The 15,138-nt window shown below is 42.3% G+C and overlaps 1 protein-coding gene across 1 annotated transcript; it reads right to left on the minus strand.

Moving 5' to 3' along the window:
• Window positions 1-29: 29 nt before the first annotated feature.
• LOC311500116 (uncharacterized protein) lies at window positions 30-14,632 on the minus strand (the record flags this gene model as incomplete). Its single annotated transcript, XM_084561315.1, has 26 exons — window positions 30-232; window positions 498-575; window positions 2,342-2,432; window positions 3,176-3,352; window positions 3,840-3,986; window positions 4,639-4,671; window positions 4,761-4,805; window positions 6,481-6,516; window positions 6,602-6,673; window positions 6,818-6,871; window positions 6,963-7,016; window positions 7,111-7,164; window positions 7,258-7,302; window positions 7,400-7,453; window positions 7,845-7,898; window positions 7,983-8,036; window positions 8,112-8,165; window positions 8,295-8,348; window positions 8,429-8,482; window positions 8,571-8,624; window positions 11,293-11,346; window positions 11,444-11,539; window positions 11,636-11,713; window positions 11,807-12,200; window positions 13,475-13,598; window positions 14,461-14,632. The coding sequence occupies 26 exons, from the start codon at window positions 14,630-14,632 to the stop codon at window positions 30-32; spliced, it is 2,385 nt and encodes a 794-aa protein (XP_084417441.1).
• Window positions 14,633-15,138: the final 506 nt, after the last annotated feature.

Consider the following 15,138-nt stretch of genomic DNA (forward strand, 5'->3'; position numbering starts at 1 on the left):
ATCATTTTCACGGTCCACAGAGACTCTTTTTAAGGGCGATTTCTCAACCTCCGCGGTGCTGGCGGAGGTGTGCCGCTTGTGGAGTTGAGTTGAGCACACCCGGAGGTGACACAGACACCTGGAGGCCCTCTGAGACCTGGGTGGCCCCTGAGTCCAGGTCGGCCTACGTGTCCCCTCTGGCCCTGCTTCCCGGGCTGGCCGTCGAAGGCCCTGCCAAGACGTCCACGCTGACCTGTGATTTAGGCAGAAATGTTGTTTAGTCTTCAGGCCTCGCAGTCTGCTCAGCTAGCTGAATAAAGCTGTTTTCACAGATTCCAAGAACAGAGTATTTCCAGAGAAAAATAATTTCTTTTTTTGGCAAATAATGAACTCCTCTTACAGTAAACCTCCCTCCCCCTTGCCTTGGGATTTAAAGCCCAGACTCATGTAAATTCAGTTTGTAAAATAATGCACTGACCAAATCATCCAAAACAAGACAAGTTCAAACAAGACATTACCATTAGGTCCCTGATTTCCAGTGTAGCCAGGTAGGCCATAACCCTTGGCTCCTTTATCACCTTTGTCTCCACTGTCACCTGCAAGCCAGACACAAACAAAAACACGCACACACATGAAATGCCGAAATGACAGCAAACAGACTGATATGCTGTTCCCCAGTCGTTCATGTTGATTAAAGACCGTAAGCTATGTGTCGATGAAGTCATGGTTAAAAACATGTTTAAAACACCTTGTAAATATTCTTCGATTTCACTGACCTGGCACGGGAATGTAGTACGAGTGTGACATCATGCGCAGGCCTCAAACCATAAAGTAGAGCTGAGAATCTACACGATAACTTACAACGTTTACAGTATTTGACTCAGCGGTTTCATGTAGCGTGGTTCCTGATGGAAGCTAGTCACATATTTTTTTCCAGTGGTGGAAAGTCATTTCACTACTCTGTATTTCAGAGGGGAAATCATGTACTTTTACTCCACGTCATTTACTCGACTCTTACGATTGACTAATTATGGTGACTCATTTCTTTAGCGATGAAGATTTTACACAGAAACGAGAAAGCTAGAATGCTAGTCACCAGCAAGTTGGTGACTAGCCAGGGGGAAGACGTCAGAGGTGCAGACGGAGGTTGAATTTTCTGTGCGTGTTCAGACACTGAGAGATCGAGGAAATGCATTTTGGAGCAATCACAGATACAACATCTGTGATTGCTCTACTTCGTTGTGAACATGTTGTTGTACATCAAACAGGCAGAACATTATGACCACCTTCCTAATATTGTGTAGCTCTCCCTTGTGCCTCCAAAACAGTTGTGACTAATCAGAAAATGGACATGGGCCTTCTGAGGGTGTCCTGTGGTGTCTGGCAACAGAATGTTGTTAGTGGAGGCCTTTGGGTCCCATGGGTTGAGGGGAGGGGCTTCTGTGGATCATCCCACAGATACCTGATGAGTTTGTGATCTAGTAAATTTGGAAACAAGGTCAACACCTTGTGCTGTTTTTTGAGTTGTTCCTAAACCGTTTTTGTGTGTGTGCCTGTGTCAGGCTGCGTCCTGCTGGGGATGGCTGCTGCCATCAAGGAGTGTCATTGCTATGGGGTGGGTGCTCTGGTCTAGGTGGGTGGTACATGTCTAAGTAACATCCAAATGTATCAAAAACAGAAAACTGCATTGTCACAAGATGGTCACTGTCAGCGGTTTTAATGTTATGCCTGATTGTTTTAGGTCTGGGGACATTCACGTCACACTATGATGTAGGCTAGGTAGGTTTTGGGAGCTTGTGTGTATCTACGGCTTGGATCCAGTGTAGTCCAAACCGCTAGACCAGCTTCCCGTACACTTTGTCTTTGAAACTCTCAGATTTGTAAAGTATAAATAATTCATGAGTTTAAATTTTTACCTTCAGCATACAGGTCAATAACTCCTGATGACACTGCTATAACCTTACCTCAATTAGACCTTAAAAAAGGTCACAGAAGAGCTATTTTCATGATGCGTTAAATCTGTATCAGTGAAGGGTATTTGTAGTGAAAAAGGTCTTAAAGCGCCCTGTACTTCTGTACGCTACATAACGGCAGATGGACAGTTAGCAGGAGGAATTGCTGGTGTCCTAAACAGACCTAAAGGCCAGCTGTACTAAACTTATGTCCCATGTTAACTGCATTATGTCATAACAGTGGTGGTGTGCGTTTGTTGCTCTGCTCCTTGGTGGCCAGAAAAAAATCATCAGGATTTGATATCTTTTCTTTTTCCAGCACCTGTTCTCCCTAAAACAAGCCTCGGTGAGTTATAGCTCGGGGTTTTAATAACACTCCATTCATAATCTGTCAGTCTTGTATTTCGCACCTGGTTCTCCTTTTCGGCCCAGATCTCCAGCTTCTCCGTAGAATCCCGGTAGGCCCACTTCTCCATCAGCACCATCATTACCAGGGTCCCCCTGACAACATCATCAACAGGAAAATACACCGTTAATCTTTTGTGTGTTTTCAGCACAAACCGTGCAATGTTTTGTTTCTTCTTAGGTTCTCTTTTCAAATCGTGGCGGCTCCATTCACTTCAGACCAGCTCTGTACAAAACGCCTGAGAAGATTTATTCAGCTGGCCATTCAATACTCTGATGGGAAAACACAGTGCAGTGCTGGTGCATCTCTTGTTCTGGCTTTAATTGACAACATCAGGCTTACAGACCATAATCTAATATAGTGGAATATTTATATGCATATATAGTTTTGGCTTGAAGAACATTTATCAGGCTGAGTGTCTTTGTGATTAGAAGTTGTGGAACATGAATTGATTCTACACTGTGTAATAATGTGGAAAAGGCTTTTCAATCCAAGGACAGCCTTGATACTCTCCAAAAACCATTCAACACAGACCAAGTGTCTAGTCTGTGACTCCTTATTTGTCCTCATGGAGACGTGGAAAATCGTAATGTTTTCATTCCAAGCTTTTCTGCCAAATACTTCAGCTCTCTTAGTCCAGTCCAGACCCTCGCAATGTGTTTGCATTTTACTCAGCCAGGGAGAAAAAAAATTAACAATGTATGGAGAATGTACTGCACGCCGAGGGTACGTCTCAGCTAAAGGTCTGCGAGAGGTGAGGTTACACCTGAAGGAATGGTTTTGCGAGTGTGCAGTCCGATAAACACTGAGCAACGACCATCCAAACTGTAAAACTCACAGGAGGTCCGGGGGGTCCTTTCTGTCCAGGGGGACCGGGGGCGCCCATGGGAACATCCCCATAGAGAGGACAGACAGCCGCACACGTCCTCTTCACTGAGTTGGCGAAGGCGGACATCTGCTCCAGGACCACTTTCTTGCAAACCTCGATCACGTGTTGAGCAGGAAGGGTCGGCCCCTGCGTAACAAATCATTACCACATCCATCACTGGAAGTGACCCAACTGTGGGACATGTTATATGGAATATTACAGGACAGGGCATGCTGAAGCAATGGCAGCCCCTCTGAGCAAATGCAGCGAACAAAGCCAGCAGTCTTTCCTGAGGCTCATTATGGATTTATAGCCACACTAAATGAAACTCTTGCTGTGAGTCACTACTAACTACAGACTAATGAGAAGCTGATTAAATGTGTTCTTGACACCAAAGTTGTTAGCAAACACAGTGTGCGTCAGTCAATTTAGCTACTAGAGCAAATGATTACTCTGCTGTTTCTGCGCCATTATTCACAGACAGATCAAGTGCCAGTTATAGTAGAGACTTAAGGGCATGGCATTACGTTTCTGTTACAGAGCTGAACACACAAAGTCCTACTCTGTACTGTAAATACTGTAATGTTTGTCGTATCAGCCAAATAACAGACTCAGAGGCTTGGATTTTACTTACTGGTGGACCTGGGGGCCCCTGAAAGCCATCTGGTCCTCCTTCTCCTCGAACCCCCTTGACTCCGACGGGACCTGATCGTCCAGGTGGGCCTGCAGGGCCACGCTTCCCCCGTCCTCCCTGAGGACCCTGCTTACCCCTGTCTCCAACCTACAGAGCATGTTAAAAACATCAGCAGGACGCAGTTCAGGACAGAGCAAGTGTGTCCATCAGAATGCAACATGTAATCACTTTTGCATGGACATAAACTTTATGGGAAGAAGTAACTGCCTAAAATGTATTTCATGTTATACTGATAGGAGTAAACATGCAAAATACAAGTAAATGTGAACAGAATGAAATGAAAAACCAAAATGTGCCAAAACTGCTATATAAACAGATTATCTGAATGTATAAAAACCTGGAAACTGTGATGACAGAGAACGATTGAGAAATGTGCAAGATTCATTTTGGTGCAGTAGTGGGCGTTCCTGCTCTTATCGCATCTGCAGATGCTCTAGATATGTTTGGAATGTGATTTGATGGATTCATATTAAACTGTTCAGAGAATGTGACAAATGCAGGATTTTCCAACTGATGTAACGGCAGAAATATCAGAGCATTAGGGAAACACAATCTTGGAAACATTGCACCTGCTTGACTGCACTAGTGACCCAACCAGTCGCGGCCAACATGTTATGATTTATCCTGAAATTAAATCGGGAGGATAGGACCATATGCACTCCGTAAAGTGAAATGGGCTGTGCCGAGATTTTCAAATGGTGGAAATGTTATTGAATCTACCAACTAAATCACAGCTCACCTTTCCTTTTGGGCCCTTAACTCCTTTTCCTCCCTTTAAAAAAAAGAAAAGCACATTGGCGTTAGGTAAAAGAAGTGAAGAGGTCAAAGTGAGCATTGAGTGTGAAATATTTATGGCAGTACCTGTGCACCTTGAACTCCTTTGATCCCCTGGATCCCTGTGTCACCCTGTACAAGGCAAATGAAGATACTGCTGAGAAGCCTCACAACAAATAAATCAAAAGCAACTGACCTACAGGGAATTATCCCTTGAATCTGCAGCATTACCAAACTTTATACTGACTTTCACCACAATGTTTAACTGTCTGACAAGCAACATTACACTTTTGATTCTCTCTCACATCTCGTGTAGTGCTCCCTTTGGCTGCGGCAAGCAGTTGTTTTCTGTTTTCTGCAACTATACACTCCTTGCTCAGGCACGAAGAGTAAACAGACACTTAGCAAGTCACTGGAGAAAATATTCCAATTCAGCAGCTCAAGTGGCAGAAATTTCCCCCAAGGAGTTACTAGTAAACAATGGTAATGCTAAAATGGAGACCTTACATCTGTCAGAGAAACAAGAGTGGATTATGTTCCTCGGTTGCTGCTGGATGTGTACATAAACACATTTTTGCAACCAAGTTCATTCCATCGTGTCTGAAGTTTGTTCTTGATTTATATCCGTGGCCTGCGTTTGACCAGCTTATGCCGGCAATGTTGCTCTCTGCCGGGGATTTTGGATAGCAGGTTTTTTTGTCTGACTTTCTTTTTCTTTCGTTTTTTTTAACTCGCTAGCCAAGCAGCGTGCATTGACATTATTCAAAATGACGTGCAAGCATAACCCATTTACGGGATCGTTAGCGTTTTTACTGCAGGTTGTATGTTGATATCCATACACGTTGCAAAATGTGATTTTCTTATTCTGTTTGTTTATGGTATCCTCAAATCTTGGAGGAGTAAGTCGTGCAGCTAGAGGCACTTAAAAAATGCGGTTCATTTTTATTTATTTTTTTTGCAGTGAGTGTGGAGCCTTGCTGGAAACTATTATAATCGCCATGTCTCCGAACTGGTTACAAACTGATCCTTCACTTGATACTTCTTACACAATATTCAGAGCCACCTTTCAAGCCTGACGGGTTCTCTAATGCTTTAATAACAGTATTACCTCAAGGACTCGCGTTCAGCAGACATTTCCGTACACTGCAGCTGATCTGTGTGGAACTGTCTGGCCAAACCTGACTGAGTACACAATGACAAATCAAGTCTGATGTCGCACTTATCAATTCCCTTAAATCAGAGCTGTGCCAGCTTTCTGGTCCAGACGTGGTTTGTTTTTATCTGATTTGTTTGTTCTAGAGGACGCCACAGAAACATAAACAGCTGAATTTGTGGTTTCTGTAGGAATATCTGTCTTTTTCATTGGCGTGGGACATACTGTATACGTCAAGAACATGTCCCGAGGGGGAGTCGAGCACTCAGTGTGACCTCCTGACCAGATGGGGAGCATAGGACATGCTGAGCCAACATGCCCTGAAGGGCGGCCCCTAATCTAACTTATTGAACTGTTTCCTCTGTGTCTTAATGGTCGTTCATTACGGCTCTGATTGTTGAAATTGTGGTCATCAAACCTTATCAACTTAAAGGCTGTTTCTCCTTGGCCCATTTGTTACTATTGAAACACAAGGTTTCTATCCAAATCAGGAAAAGTCTTGGTTTGGAAAGAGAGCGCATTTGCCAATCTTAAATTCTATGTGGTCCATTGACCCAGCAGATCTTTCCTGAACAGCCGCAGTAATTGTGCCATTATATAGTAATTTTGCCTTCATTTTATATCTCTAATGGGTAATGGATGATGATGTATTACCTTGCTTCCTGCTTTTCCAGGCACACCCACATGTCCCTGTAAAGAGAGGACATGGTTTAATAGCCTGAAGAAAATGAACTAGTGTTTGGAAGAGTGAAGGAAATTCATCTGGAGTACTTACTGTAGGTCCAGGTGGGCCAATAAATCCAGGTCTTCCTGGCTTCCCTGCAGAACCCTTGTAACCTCTTAAGCCCTTGAGAATAAAACATTTATCAAATCAACCTGAGGGACTGTGTTATTCTTTGTTGTCCCCCCCTTGCGATGGCAAACTACTTTACAAATAATACGTATGATGTGCTTGTCTTCCATGATTGAAATGCTTGAAAATGTGACTTACAGTTTGGCCTTGGGGACCCATTTCTCCTGCTGGCCCCAGGGTGCCTCTCTCCCCCTGTAAAATACACAAATGGGCCCAAATGAATCTGCCAAAACAACTCCATTTTACTTTTATTTAGAAAAACCGAACAAGATCCGTGAGTTACCTTAACTCCACCTCGTCCAAGTTTTCCACTGAGGCCTTGTGGTCCCTGATAAGCCTGGAAGGGACCGGAGACATTTACAGTAAAGCGATACCAGAGCACTGCTTCCAACTTCCAGCATAGAGATGTGATTATCAGCCGAGTATAATACCTCTATTCCCGGATCACCGTCTCTGCCAGAGAAACCTGGATCTCCAATAATGCCCTATGAAGATGCAATCATTATTATAAACCAGACAGTTTATGTTTGAGCGTAATACTCAGGTGTGAGGTGCTGGATGTGGCGATAGCGAATCACCTTCTGTCCAACGGTGCCAGTTCTGCCCACCGGTCCTTGGATGCCCTAGTTTACACACGTTCAAGCAGAAAAAGATTACTCATCAAAATTCAGAACAGCTGGTTTATAATCATTGTCATTGTGATTAATTTGTGACACTTACAGGCTTCCCCTTCTGTCCCGGTGTTCCTCCTTCCCCAGGGTCTCCTACAATACCCTGTCAAATCATCATATGGAGAAACAAATTAATATTTTATTATCTGCAACCTCCACTAAGCAACATGGAGGACCGGGCAGCCTTCCTTAAGTCTTCCTTCATATAAAATAGAGCAGGTTATCACTGCCGTTCAGGCTCTTCTCTCAGTGACTCACCAGTTTATGTTGATATAGTTCAGGCCGTCAGATCTCAGCCAAAATCCAGCTACACGAACTAATATTGTTTATGGAGACGGCACATAAGCCAGAAGCATAGTTCTATTCCAGTGTTTTACCACATTAAAAATGATTCATCGGTTCTTCACGCTCTCATGGGGGAAATTTGAATGTGGACAAAGAATTAAGAGTGTCTTATTATGGAATATGGAACAGGGAATCCCGCAACAACCTACCTGCTTTCCTCTGGGCCCGGCTCGGCCTGCCACACCAGCAGTCCCTTTTTCACCCTAAAAAATAAAACAGGAAATGATGGGTTTATATGGTTTTAAATGGAATACCATATGGAGAAGGAATGGACGAAACATGGATACCTTAACTCCTTGAAACCCGGGAATCCCTTCATATCCTTTGTCTCCTTTAGCGCCCTTCAAAGAGGCCAAGATGTTAGTAATACAGTAGCTACATAATGACTTTCAAAAGTGTGTGGAAGGTTTGCTTACAACTTCGCCTGGTGTCCCGGTCCCTCCAATGTCTCCGGGTGGTCCCCGAACTCCCTTTAATTACAGTCAAAATGTCAACAGTAAGTCCAGTGAGTTGTCTATAAAGTTCGACAACAACAAACTTGTAGCGTCAGCCATGTAAACAGGTCCGATTTAAAGCCTGAACCCAGCACAGGAGCTTACCTTGAAGCCCGCTGCCCCTTTTAATCCTTTCAACCCTTTAGGGCCTCTGTCTCCCTGGTAACACAACATCTCATTAATACACAATTGAAACACTTCACGGTGAAGAAAAAAGATAAATCTGAGTGATGAATTACCACTTGTCCCCAGGGTCCTCTCAACCCTTTCTCGCCTTTGATCCCCTCCTCGCCCTGAGGATGTGAGATTTCATTAATGCATCTGGAAAACAAGTCAAACTGAAGTTTAACACCAACAGGAACACACAGTGACAGAGCTCACCTTTGGGCCTGGCTCGCCAGTGTTGCCATAGGCTCCAGTGTTTCCCCGGATCCCCTGCAAAATAAGTCATTAACCAGACTTGTTTCACTGCAGAGACATTATACTGTTCAGACGTGGTAAAATTTGTTCCTTGTTTAAACACAACATGTGTTAATTACCCTGCAGTCACTTATGCATGGAACAAAGTCAAAGAAACCTTTAAAAGAAATATTTCAACACTTTTCTCTCCATGTGTTTGTTGCACTCTTGTGCCTTGATAAATGGGAACTTAGCTTAGCTTAGCATTAAGACTAGAAGCACACAGCTGACCTGGGTGATTATAACAACACCTCTGAAGCTCATCTTTTAGCATGTTGCATCTTGTTTCTTTATACCGTGCAAAATGCAACATTAAAAGTTTGTAATGACAACACTGCATGAAGTAACTGCACCAGCGCCAGATATAGTCCCCCAGAAGACCATAATTTGTAATTTATTTTTCACATTATTTTAGTTTCTTGTACAAAATGAACAAATTTATTTCATTTATTAGACCGCAGAGCCTCAGTTCAACTTTTTTCCTCTCATTTTTCTGGGCTTCATTCTGCTTTATTGGCTAAGCAAAGCGAATTGGTGTAAATTATTATTGGTACAGCAGGGGAACAATACTTAGTGTAGTGTCAGTGGCACAATTTCTCAGTAGACATCACATAGTACTCAATAAATAATGGATTCCCCGGGTGGATAAATAAGTGCTGTGCTCAAGTTACCTTTAGACAGAGGATGGACCTTAGACGATTGTGGTTTCAAGAGTTTAAGTCTTTGCAGCAAATTAGCTAAGTTAGGTAGCTAGCTATATAGCTAAAGCTAAGCTAAGGAGCAGCTTTAGCGTCACGTGTATCTGAAAGACTTTAAATTAAAAACTGACAAAAATTGGAGAACTTTTTTCCCAAAATGTCATGTTATACATTTGAAATGAAGCAAATTTCCAGAACAAAACCAAAATGTGTAATTCACAATTTGTGATAATAATGCTAAGCTGAACATTTTCCTGGCGGTAGCTTCATATTTACCAGTCTCGCCTAGAAAAAGCTCTCAAACTGTTAAGCTTTTCCTTTGACCTATGATGTGAAATAAATCATGAGGATAGTTGACTATAAAACGTGAACATGCTATAAATTTCAATCGCACTTGTATTAGTCACATTGGTGGAAAATATACGCAAGTGGGATTTATAAAACACGGATCAGTGTTGTTTGCACAGATGCTGACTTCCACAGTAGTACAAGGAAAAGTGTTTTCCGCTTGGCTGCGTTTCACTGAGTCAACAAACACACCGAACAAGGCCGGGATGCCGTTGTGTTGTCAGTTTATTTGACCATCTCACCTAAAACGGTCTTTAAGCTGAGTCAGCTAAGCGGAGGTTAACCTCAGAGATGGCCGCCAGCACGGCGAGAGTCACGACCGTGAACTTTACAACATTTCTGAGGCGGTATAGCTCAGACGAGTAAAGGACCACACACAACCTGTGATGGACAGTTCATATATCTGTGCCAGGAAATGCCCTCCTAGGATGCCAGCAGGGAAGGAGATAAACAAGTTTGGGCTCTGCAATTCACAAGCTGGCAGAGAGTCAAAACTCCGAGCAGAGTTGCACAAGACAGATGTTTACTCTCGGATGAGCAACAGCTGCAGCTCAAGACATGAATATGTACTGTAGCATGTACAGCTCTGGAAATGTGCTCGGTGTGTACATCAGCCTTCAGGCCTACACGTGTTTGCTCAGGGAGAATGGGGGATTTCTTTGAGTGCAAAGGGCATATTAAATGCCAAACCATCACACATGTATAAAAAAAATAAATAGAAAATCCTCCTCCTTTAAACACATGTTCTCCTGGCTGTTTTTAAAAGACTCCCAGGTCTGTGCCAGCAACAGTGACTGCTAAGCATCAAAGAGATTAACAAGTCATAAATTTAAAGTGGAAATAATCACGTCGGCAGCTCTCTGAAGGATAGAAATGTGAGAGTGTTTGTTCATTCACCGATGCATAATAATAATGTTGTTTACCTGGAGTAAATTAATTTGAAAATAAAAACATTTAATACCCAAAACTAATTTCACACAATCGTTGAGCAGACTAAAACCACTCATTACTAAACACTCAGAGGGTACAGTTATTGCTCAACTGCCTGATTTTTCCTGTGTGTGGGATTCATTACATTTGGCTCCACTTCGTCCAAATGGAAAAGCAAAACCATTAGAAATCCTGTGATCTTCCGCCAGTTAGAGTTTAATCCTATATTCTAAACCAGCGGGGCCTGTGTTTTAAGACGCAAATGGCTATTTCAGAAGTACAAAAACAAATTTACTGTTGCATCCGCACCGGTTTGTGTTTATCTTGTATTCTTCTTAAATCTCTTACAAAGCGGACGTGAGTTCACAGACTATGAAAGGAGGCCCTGTGTTTACTATCGCCGGGCGCTTCTGCTTCCAGATCTGTTTCCATCCTGTCGTGTCTCAGTTGTGCTCCTCCTGCCATTTTCCACAGCTTCGTCGCTGTCTCACAAATGAAAGTTTTACAATGTCACTCACCCACGAGTCAGCTTAACTCTTTATTGTGCAGCAAGAGGAAGCGGATGTAGCTCATGCTGAGAATACATTAAGTAAACACTAATCATACAGCCAGCCTGGCATAAGTTCAGATATCAGGGTGACTGAGAAATACATTGCTTATTTATTTACCCAGTTCCCTTGCCTTCCTTGGTCTCCGTCTTTCCCCGGAAGACCTCTGTGACCCTGCAGAGGAATAAAAAAAAAAAAAAAAAACATGTCACCACATATTCAATTTGTCTTTTCAGTATGCTCAGCCAGTTCTCTCTGCAGCTACGTTCACCTTTGGTCCGGGAGGTCCTTGAATGCCAGGTTGTCCGTGCATACACTTGCAGGACGCTTTTCCGGCTGTAAGGCCAATCTCTGCGTACCCTCCACACTGCCACAGACAGACAGGTAACAGAGTGATTTTTTAAAACGCCACACACATCTCTAATGGAGAGAGTACATAAATGTTTGTTCATAGATGACACACCACGCTGGAGAGCTCACAGCAGCCCTCTGAGTAAGCCTGCTCGGGGTCACATGACACTTTCATTTGCTGGAGGTCCACCTAGACAGAAACAGGAGACATTGTGAATAATTAATGCATCTGAAATCAAAAGAATATATATATTAAAAAAAATAAATCAAGCTGTCAACATACAGAGACGGAGCGATCTCTTGCTGCCCGTTTCACAATGGAGGTGTAGCCTTGGCGGATGACTGGCCGTGGCTCATCAATAGACTCCACTTTGACCTCTTCGCAGTCTACCAGCAGCTTCACCTGGCTGCCCTTCACGCTCAGCGCCAATTTGTGCCACTCTCCATCAAACAGCTTTTCTACACCGTGGAAGGTCCTCAGCATCTGGCTCCCACGGGGACTGGTGTAGAAGAAGTCTAAAGAGCGCGTATCACCCTGGAAACGCAGGCCCACCTGCTCTCGTCCCACCGGGTCACTGACCTGCCACAGGTTCCAGGACATCTTGGCGGCATCCTTGGTCACCTTAAATGTTGCGATGACCGAGTAGTCGGAGGGAAGGCCATCTGGGTACACATCACTGAGACACGAGAGTGAGGTTTAGAGAGCTGGATAACTCTAAGGCTGCTTTTCTTTACAAAACAGCAATTAAAAGCTTTTGTGGGAACATAAGGCTTTCATTTTATAAGAAGTAAAAACAGAGCCTCTTGAATTGTATGCTTACAGTAAATATCTGCATTACCATTTGAGCATAGGAAAACAGTCCTGAGCCCACAATTTGTTTCTGTGACATTTGAATTCAATACTTAGCAGAAAATCAAATACGAACAAAGCACTAAACTAAAAGGGATTGCTGCATATTTTGTGGGAAAGACAAATGGAAAACAAGACTGAGCGCAGTCTACAGCAATGCTATCAGTGCTGCTCAGCTAATCTGTTATTAGCATGCTACATGCTTACAATGCCGTTGTTTTGCTGGTGTGAGATTTCAAATTCTTGCATGTTCCACATATTAGTCTGCTAATGTGATACAGCAGATAGTTTTGAGATATTTCCCTGTGGACATGTGGACAGGCTAGGTAGCTAGCACGGTGCTAGTTCAAGAGACTGTTGTGGAAACTTAAGTCTTCAGCTTCCTTCAGTACAGAGATTATCTATTCCATTTAACGGTGCACAATGATTGCTTTCAAGATAAGAAATATGATTTTCATGTGTATTTAAAATCGGGATGTGCACGTAAAGACTGACAACACCGATGCCAAGGTTAGCTAGCTTGGTAGCTAATTTTTGCCTGTATTGCAGGTAGCTACGTGAATAATTCACTATGAATGTGACTGTGGTATTATCGTTGTAAATACAACTTGATAAACAGAAACATCTTGTAAAAGTGCTTCAACCTCTCAGCTTGCTGCAGTGTTGTACAGTACAGGTGTACTCCAGGACCTCTTGATATCATCACTGGACGGTGCTGCAGGTGCGACACAGCCTCTCAGACAGGTGTTAAGTTGCTTTTAAAAGAGTAATTTAACACCACTCTTGAAAGTCTTTTTTACCTCTGACAAAGTGCAGTGTGCCTTAAGGGTGTGACTGGATCTGTTGAGAAGTTGCAGCTGTCTGTACACCTGAAAACAATGCCACTTCTACAACACTGCAGCCAGGTGAGAAATTGAACAGTTAGAACAAACCCAAAGTCTTTTTGGTGGTTCAGTTTTTGGTCTGCAATTTCCCCATTGCGGGACTAATAAAGGTTTTCTTCTTCTTCTTCTTCTTCTTATTATTATTATTATTATTATTATAACATAAGTGACCTTTATTTTTACAGATTTACTGAAATTAGCTGCATGAGACCTGTACCTCATGGTCCTCTTTAGATGGATGGAGGGGTTGACCCGGTAGGCCACTGACTCAGGTTGGGAGCCGTCCACTCTCCTCACTCCTCGCGACTCAGGCACACGAAACTCCTCCAGCAGATCAAAACCTCATGGCACAAACACTGAGCTTAGCTTGACGTCACACCAATTACGCATCAAAGGTGCTGGAGTACTTCTAAATCCTATGTCATCACCGATTTGAGCTGCACTACTCAGTATCATTAATGCCATGTCATACAATGAGGTAATTTATTTTCTTTCATGGGTGGACTGAGCTACTGAATGCTAAACACTGGAGGGTTTGTCTTGCAGTTTGAATGAGATCAGCATAGCTGTGGTGTTTCCTGTGAGGTTCAAATGTGTGGATAAAAGATGGCGAAGGATTCAGATAATGTGACCTAAAAATGATGAATGAGTTAGCAACAGTATGTTTAAAAAAAAAACATTACAACTAAAACTATTGCTGCCCAAGTTAAACTAGTCAATTTGTTCTGACAGCCTTATCTGTCTGTGGGACACAAGAGGTAGAAATAAACATTGTGTTAACTGGTACATTTATGGTGACTCAGCTGAAAGCAGTTTAACCCCAAAATGACCTCCTGACCTCTGAGTGTGCACACTGGCACTGAGAGCAGGAAATACGATACTATCGGCTGCTGTGTGAGCAAAAAAGAAAAAGAAAACCCCAGATAACTATGATCTGATAAACACTGACATCTGCTGGTCATGGTGAAGTGTTAAACCAGGAAAGACTTGAGTCATGTCAGATAATTAATATTCAATATAATATTCAACTAGAAAATCGGTTTCTGAGATTAAAAATGTCTTTAACAGGTTCTGACAAAGATAGCGGCATAAACCCAACCCCACACCATCATACAACTTCAAAGCGCAGTTGAGCTGCGTAACGGTAATTTTATGCATCGAAAAATAGTCATCTAATGAGTATGAGTAAGAAAGCAAACTTACTTGGCAACTTTTCACATTGGGCCAATCCCAAGATCAAAAAGAGTCCTGCAAACACCAGCATTTCTTTATAGACTGGCATTTTCGATGTTTTGAAGTAAGGGGCTATAAGTGCCTGCAGTACAGAAGTTAAATAAATCAGTTCTTCAAAGAGATTCAAGATTAGAAGGTACATGTGGCTCAGAAATATAGAACATAATCACTCAAATTTGTTTCAAAACTACACGTCTATGCATTAATGTTAAACATGCAGACAGAGTGGAGTAAAGAAAAATCAAGAAACGGGGAATGAACATTTTTACCCAAACCTGTTGGAATATCAAATCCAAATCGGTAGAGTATTACTTTTGATTTTAATTATAATTTTAATTATGAATATTTTAATTTATCTGATGCAGCCAGTAAGGCTTATAACCATATTATATGATACAATTATATTCAACATCAGAAGCTGAATCCACAGCTTTGCATATGCAAGCATTCTCAAATTTAACTTTAACAGTAAGAATGCATAATTACACTGCTCACTAGATAATAATCATAATTGACCAAATTACATTCTGTTCAATAACTCGATGTCACAAACAGTTCCTATTTATATTATATTCCACTGCTTTTTTAAATGTGTTTTAAAAAATAAATAGAAAATAGAGAATACTGGATTTACTCACATATTCCTGA

Source organism: Chelon labrosus (genome assembly GCF_963514085.1).
Source record: "Chelon labrosus genome assembly, chromosome: 15".
Lineage (NCBI taxonomy): Eukaryota > Metazoa > Chordata > Actinopteri > Mugiliformes > Mugilidae > Chelon > Chelon labrosus.